A 7,890-nucleotide genomic window follows, 5' to 3' on the forward strand; every position below is an offset into this window, starting at 1 on the left:
GTTTGAGTGTTTGTACTCTTTTAACCCTTTGAGCTTTTCCCTTGCCCAGAGAGAGAGATTATTTAACCCCATCCTTTCTTGTTTGCATCCCACTTACTTCCTCCTTTTGTATCATTGTTGTAGGTAAAACCTTCCAGCAGTATATTGAAAATAGTTTCAGAGAACAGGCCCCATTGTCTTATTCCCTGACTTTAGATGAAGAAGTCTCTGGTTTTCACAGTTTAGATTAATGTCAGCTACAAGTTGGCCATGTAGAAGCGTTTCATGTTGAGCAGTGTGCTCTTAGAACCTTCAGAGCTTTTGTCGTGAGCATATCTGCATCTTTTCAGAAGGCCTTTTCTGTGTGTCCTTCCGTTGTTAGGATGTGTCCTTTTTAAGCCAGCACGTTTTGCTGTCTCTTTTTCGGATTGTCCCATGCTCTCTGCTCTAATCCTATGTTCTGAGCTCTATTACCTTTAGTGATTTGTGTCGCTGAAACCACCCAGTGTCCCTGATAAGAAACCACCTAGATGATGCTTTGCTGCGGGCGGTGAGCAAGCTGCAGGACATGAGTTAAGTCTTGCAAGAGTTTCACCTTGGTTATTTATTTCCTTTATGATCTTGATGTTTAAGTAGAGATTTTCCTTGAATCTTTCTTCCAACCCTATTATTCTTTAGGTTAACTGATACAGTCTGCAGGTGAACCTTTCTACTCTGCTCTTTGTTTGTTTGTTATTTAGTTCTAATGTTTCTTTTTTTTTTCTCTTTTCAAACTCACAATGTCCTGCTGACGTACTCATGCATGTTTCTGGATTGCATCTCCGGGTCCTTAGTTGAATTCCTTCACTTGCTACTTTGAATCTTCTCTGAAATCGCCGAGAGTCCTATTTTGTGTGGCATTTGAATTCTCAGTGGAGCCCTCCAACCACTTCATTGTCTTTTAGTTTACACATTTGAGAGGTTGTGAGGCTTTCCCATGCTTTTCATATGACCTATGCATCTGTGCTGTGATGTCTCCATCACCTGCTCTTGGTATCTCTTCACGGTTTATTTGGAGATGTTAGTGAGCAGCCTCCTCCAGTGGGGTAAATCTTCAGTACTGTTTAGAGAGGACCAAAAGTAAGCACTGGATCACCATCATAGACCATGTCTGTAAAGAAACACAAAGTTTCTTACGTCCAACTACCACAGCACAAATGGGAAAAGAACAGGAATCACGAATATACTGCGCAGTGAACCATAGAGTTAAAACTGAATGTGGACCAAAGTGGAAAGAGTAAACTGAGCAAATGAATTGGGTGGGTGGGAGGAACCCAGGGACAGGCAATGCCTAATAAAAGAAAGGAAAGTGGAGAAGGGAAAAGTCGAAGCATGTTAGGAAGTGGAGGGGAAAGGACAGGGATAGAAGCACATTAGTTAGAACAAATATGTGAACAAACTGGGTAATTGTAACCAAAGTTATAAATGCTATAAGGTTTAAAGTGCTGTAAGGTATAAATGATACCAAAGCCCAGCAGGGAAAAAAAGAGGAAACACATTGGGATATACAATTTATATTTAATGTCTACATCTTGGAGGTGCTTGTTTGTAGACCCACTTTTGGAGTGTGAGAACTGAGAATTGACTTTGGGTTTTCTCATCTTTATTAACTTATAGGTTGGTGCTGATCCCTGATGAGTCAAAGGTCAGTAGTCTGACAGATTCTCTCTCTCTCTCTCTCTCTCTCTCTCTCTCTCTCTCTCTGTCTCTCTCTCTGTCTGTCTCTGTCTCTCTGTCTCTCTCTCCCTACTTCTGTCTCTCCCTCTGTCTCTCCTCTCTCTCTCTCTCTCTCTCCCTCTCTCTTGCCCTCTCTATCTCCTTCTCTCTCTCTCTCCCTCCCGCTCCTTCTCTCTCTCTCTCCCTATGATTCTCTCTGTGTGTGTGTATATTTCTCTCTCTCTCAGTCTCTCTGTCTCTGTCACTGTCTGTCTCTGTCTCTCTCAGTGTGTGTGTTTGTTTGTGTGTGTGTGTGTGTTTGTGTGTGTGTGTGTCTGTGTGTGTGTTTCCCACTAAGCCCCACTATGTATTCAAAGCTTTTTTACCTGTAGCGGAGGCAGGTACTCCCTCTCTCCAGAGACTGAGAGACTCTCTTATTTGCAAATTATGAGGTTGCTCCTGTCCATGCAAGGGCATGAGTATCTCATGTGTGTTTTAAGATTGGACATGGAAATCACCCTGAGATCTGCGTTAGGGGTTTGATCTCAGGGCATTGTTAAACCATCTAAAAGAAAGCATGCTGCTGAAACATATAAGGTTTATCTTTTTTTAAATTACACTACTGTTTTGCTTGTTTCTATAATTTAGATTTATTTTTAAGTTGTTGCATTTGTGTTTGTTAGGTGTTTATGTGCAGTTGAGTACATGTAAAGGAACTTTATAGATATCTGAGCACAATTCTTCCACGGTAAGTTTTTTGATTTGGTATTAAAGGTAATAGTTATGAATATTTTGATCTGTTTTTCTTTTTGCTTTATCAGACTCTTAATTTCCCTCTTTATTTTGTCCCCATAAATACCATATTTCTTTGAACGATCTTCATGGCCTGTTTGACCTTACACTTTCTTAGAAACTGCGTTTCAAATAAGGAAGTTTCATTTGTTGATTTTTAAAAACAATTTATCGATTCATTGAAAATAGCACACAGTGTAGTTCAAACATATTCCCACCTTCAACTCAATCTTCTCCACACTTTCCAACCCTCCCATCCATTGACAGCCAAGGGATTTTTCTTCTCCCTTTCACATGGGTCCCTTCATTTTTAACATACATTAGTTACTTATCTTAATGGAAGTCACTGTGTATTTCCATACCTTCCTCTACCCTACACTAACATGTCCTGTAATTCTTTTCCCACCTTGACACTGTATGTGGCACCCTCACTAGACGCTTACAAGTTCTATTTTCAGGAAGACTGTTACCACATATGGGAGAGACTGTAAGGATTTTAATTAGACGTCTTTGGGAGGGTTGTTTCATTGAACTGTATTTCTCCCTTTACCTTTAGAATACATTATTTTTATTTTAGGATTATATTGTGACTAGTATTTCTGGGTATAGGCTCAGGTCAGTTTGTAGCCCCTAACCATTTTCTTTTATTTATATCTCTTGCAATCTTGGCGTACCTCTATATGCCATGAGGGGGATGCCAGGATGACAAGTAATGGACTAGAATGATATTCTTTTTTTTTCTCTTTATAATCGCAGTTAATTTGATGTCTTAGAATTCTCTAAAGATAGTGATGATGCTATCCCTTTTGTATATATTTACCCTTTCATTTTTGATGGCTTGTATACTATTGAGATGAAATATCATTTCTCTAAGTGGTGCAAATTGTGTTCTACTAACAGTGTTCATTTCTATTGGCATTTCATCACTTTCACAAGCTTATGTGTGTATGTATATGTATATATGTAAAGCAGTTGTTATGTGTATATTCATATACAAATAGCCATCATATACTCACAGGCATATGTCTATTACATACAAGTAGAGGTCTCTAGAAGTGGCTGATTTACTACCAAAAGTTAGCATGTTGTTAATACTGTTTGCACAGAAGATACTGTGGATGCTGTCAAATTTTCTAAATGATTCTCACTCTGATGCAGATTCATTAAGATGGACTTCAAGGAACCACCCACACTGTTGGATATTACTATACAATGTCTTTTGCACCATGAGCCTTTAGCAATTCAAGCTCTCCAGGAGATCCCAAGGGAGCTTTTTGTTCCATTGTTCACTGCTGCCTTCAAGGGTAGACATGAGAAGATACTTTCAGCAATGGTGAAGAGTTGGCCGTTTTTCTGCCTACACGTTGGGCCATTAAGCATGCAGGAAGCCCAGCGCAAACTCTGGAAGGTCATGGTTGAGAGTCTTCAGCTTTTTCCTGCTGAGGGCCTAGCTTTTAGGTAAGACTCTGTATAACGGAGGTGTAGTAAGTTACAGGAGGTTATGCCATTGTCTGCTATTCTCTCAGAGGTAGTGTAGGCTAGTAGTGAAAGAGAAGATGAGACTGTTAGTCTAAACCTTGAGGTGACTTTGAAACAAGTGTCTCACAATGTTGGATACGGAATGTAAAGGATCGAGGACAATATTGATGGATTTGTATTGTGATATTACTATTTGCATTGAAGAAAGACTTGAGTGTTAAGAGTGCTATGGATTAGTGGAGAATTAAAGGAAACTGTTGTGAGTGATGTTTTATTTTCATTGGAAAGACTTGTTGGCATTAAGTCAGTATAAGGAATGTAAACCAAGAATTAAGTGTTTTTTTTTCTGAGTGCACAGTAATCCATGAACTTGAGGAGATCCCAAGATAACTTTGTTCTGATGTTCAGTGCTGCGGAAGTGGATGGGCGTAAGATGCACTGACAGCAGTGGCAAAGTTTGACCCTTTTTCTCACGCTGCATTAGTGCATTAGGCATTTCTGTCACAAGAGAACACCAGCTAGCTGTGGAATTTTATCTACCACAGTTTGTTATGGTAGATGCTGAAAAATGGGTGTAAGGTATTTGGTCTGTCAGGTGAGAGTAACATAAAAAATCTGAGGACTTACATAGGGTTTTACTTTGGTAATTGAGGTGCATGAGTCTGCTATTGATAGATAAACATAAAATGGAGGCAGGAGCAGCAAGACTTTTGAGAATTAATTGATGTATAAAATAGTGAAGGATAGAAAAGGATGTAGTATTTGCATAGGAAAGTCTTGCTTAAAGCTGGTATATGGAACGACATAAGGAAGTGAGATCATTTTGTCACTACATGTTATTATTGATCCTGCTTGGATATATAAATATTTGCTACCTCTCAGATGTTCTGTGTTTTTTAATCTACAGGAGCCCTAAACTGAGGATCCTAGAGTTAACTCAGCATCCTGGCTGCAAGACCAAATGCCCTGTGATCACTACTTCATGCAAACCCTGTTTGCGTTCTTGCAGTAACTCTGAGCGCTCTCTGATGAAAGTCCACAGCCAATGTAGTAGTTCAAGCTCAGAATCTGAGGGTCAGTCCCCGAAGACAACTATGGAATTACTAGTGAGCCTTTCCCTTGATAGGGCCTTTAGGGAAAATGAATTTTTTGCTTTGCTTCTGAGTAAAGTTGAGCAGAGCTTGGGATCTTTGCACCTGTGCTGCCGTGATTTGCGCATTAAGAAGTTGAGTGAATGCAGAAGCGCCTTAAGCCACCTTGATCTGAAATGTGTTTCTCGCCTGTCAGTTGTTGAGGCTTCTCTCTTCAGTGTCGTGTCCCTTCTGAAGCAGGCTGTAAACTTAGATAGACTTAGCCTGTCTAAAATCACCTGTAGATCTTTCAATGGAAGAGCCTTTAGAAATTTCATTTCCAAACTGAGATGTATGGACCACCTCAAGGAGCTCAGCTGTTCCTCATTCTGCCTCACTGATCATCTAGAACATGTCCTGAGGTAAGAGCTTGGGATAGGTACTGGGTTTCTGTTAATAGCCTGTTTTTACGATGAGAAAAAGAATTCATCTTTCACCTTCCGTGTTAGCATGGACAATGCTGTGGGTTTAAAATCAGCCAAGAAAGGGCACCTTTTTCTGATTGAAGAGAAAAACAGAGTTGCACAAAACTGGTCATCTAAGCGCATGCAGGCAGTGCGCTCAGTGAAGGTGAACAGAGCAGTGCAGTACTTCTCTAGCCATCAGGAGATGAAGAGGAGGAATTAAGAGAAAGTTTATGTTGTGGCACAGGTGCACATACTTATAGCCATAGACTATGGGCCTGACCATTTCCCTAATGTGCTATCTCCAAGGTTCAGGCCAGGAATGTGGAGGCTATCATTCATGGGCAGGACACAGGGAGCTTCCGTTTGCTTGCGCCCTCTGCCCTATCTCTTCCAAGCAGCTAAACTAGTCCCACCTTTAATTATATTCTGGTTACTAAGTACATAATATTTTCACTGAGTTTTCCACACACCTCTATAGCAATATCTTGTATGAATTATCAAGATTCAATTAGCAGTTGTTAAAGTGATAAAGTATCTTTCACAGATGCACAAGTCTACTAAGCATGTGAAAGCCCACAACATTAGCTGCTAATGCTATATATGTGCAAAATACATTACTGTAGATTCCAGGATATAACTCCCCTCTCATAGTCCTCATTTTCCATAAATACCTGTGTGTTTCCTCTCTGCAGAGTACTACCAGCTGATTTGGATTTTTTGCAACTGCCCTTCTGTGAAATTTCTTACAGCGACATCAAGTTTCTGTCTCAGTGCCCTCGAGTCAATCATTTAAAGTTGTTGGATATCAGCAACAATTCAATGTGTTGGGAAGATTGTGTACCGTTTTGTTGTCTCCTGGAGAATCTCTCTTGTACCTTGCAGCATCTGACAATGAACCATTGCCTTTTAACAGATGCTACACTCACTGCTCTGGCCCCAGCCCTGAGCCGCTGTTCCCAACTCCGTTTTTTCAGCTTTTCTTCTAATCCCATTTCTATGCCTATGCTCAGGAGAATTCTTGAGTACTTAACGCCCATGACACAGCTGAAATACGTGATTTATCCTATCCCCGTGCATTGCTATGGGAATTGGCACAATCCGGATAGTTTGGATCGACAGAAACTTGCTGATGTGAATGCGCAGTTGAAGATCATGCTGCAGGAGGCAGAAAGGGGCGACATGAGATGGATGACTTACACTGCTTAAATTGCATAGTCCAACACAGTTTCAATTTGATATGTTCTCCTAAGTGCTGAACAGCTTTTATTGTTGATCCCATAGAGTTAACACAAACGGTCCTTATGTTGTAGGAAAATACAGTTAAAAAGTATAGGTAGGTGTGTAACGGTTCTCAATAGCGAGTAACTTAGAAGAAAATGGAGGACTTTGAGAGTAGTCGTGTGTCTGTTGACTGTTGTTCTTGATAGTATTTCATCTTACCTACTAACATTTGACTTAGAAAATTTGGAAAGACTACATGATGAAATGTCACAGCTCCATCTTCAATGAGCTTTATGTGAGGATACTTAACACCAGTCGCGACAATCTAACCTGTCCTACTTCTGGCTTAGGAGGGCAGGTGGTGATTGAAGCCAAACATGTTTATCCCTAAAGTTGTATTAAACTTGTCTACTTAAGACTCTCTTTAGCTGTTTATAGAAAACTATCTGAATTTAACATTGAGGGGAAGAAATGTACAGGCACTATCCATTGCGTGTCTTCATTTTTATTTCATACTCATTTGCCAAGGATCCATTTGGCAGCCTGACAGTAACGACAAGCAAGGCAGGCTCCTGACTCAAGCCACTCAGAGAGAGGCAGAGTGCTTCTGTGCCTCTTCTGCCATTTCTGCACAGTAGAAAGTTATCTTTCACTCTTGGAGTGTAAGTTGTATCTTTCTTGATCTTCTTCCCTGTGCTGTTCAGTGCTTAGGGAACTCTGTGATACTGGATCTTTTCTCAGCAGAATTCATGCATTCAGTGTTACCATCTTAGAAGCTTTCTCTCACATCTGTTTCATGTCTGCCCCCTGTCACTGTACAAAATACCTGGCATGACAGACTGGCAAGGAAGAGAACGTTGTTTCCATGTTTTAGATGGTTCACCAAGGTTGCTTGATTGCGCTGCTTTGGATCTTCAGCAAAGCAGACCATGGTAAAGAGCTTGTGGCAGAGGTAGCCCCTTTCAACAAATGAGGCCAGGAAGCAGAGAGAGGGGGAGCCTGAGTCCCCTTCAGGAGCTGGACTACACCAATCTGTGTCCCCGAGCTAGCCGCCTCTAAAGTTTCCACCGCTTGCCCTGGAGCCATTCTTGAACTAACCTGCTCAAAAACTATCACCCACCTGCCATGGAGCCATCAGCTTGAGTCCAAGATTTCATCATTTGAGCTAGGGAGGACATTTAGGAGCC

General features: G+C 40.8%; 1 protein-coding gene across 1 annotated transcript; it reads left to right on the plus strand.

Moving 5' to 3' along the window:
• Positions 1–3,844: 3,844 nt before the first annotated feature.
• On the plus strand, positions 3,845–6,688 carry LOC311601171 (uncharacterized protein; the record flags this gene model as incomplete). Its single annotated transcript, XM_084788588.1, has 3 exons — positions 3,845–3,924; positions 4,853–5,437; positions 6,493–6,688. The coding sequence occupies 3 exons, from the start codon at positions 3,845–3,847 to the stop codon at positions 6,686–6,688; spliced, it is 861 nt and encodes a 286-aa protein (XP_084644714.1).
• Between the last annotated feature and the right edge of the window lie 1,202 nt (positions 6,689–7,890).

The sequence above is a fragment of the Acomys minous genome (genome assembly GCF_964271855.1).
Source record: "Acomys minous genome assembly, chromosome: 7".
In the NCBI taxonomy this organism is placed as follows: Eukaryota; Metazoa; Chordata; class Mammalia; order Rodentia; family Muridae; genus Acomys; species Acomys minous.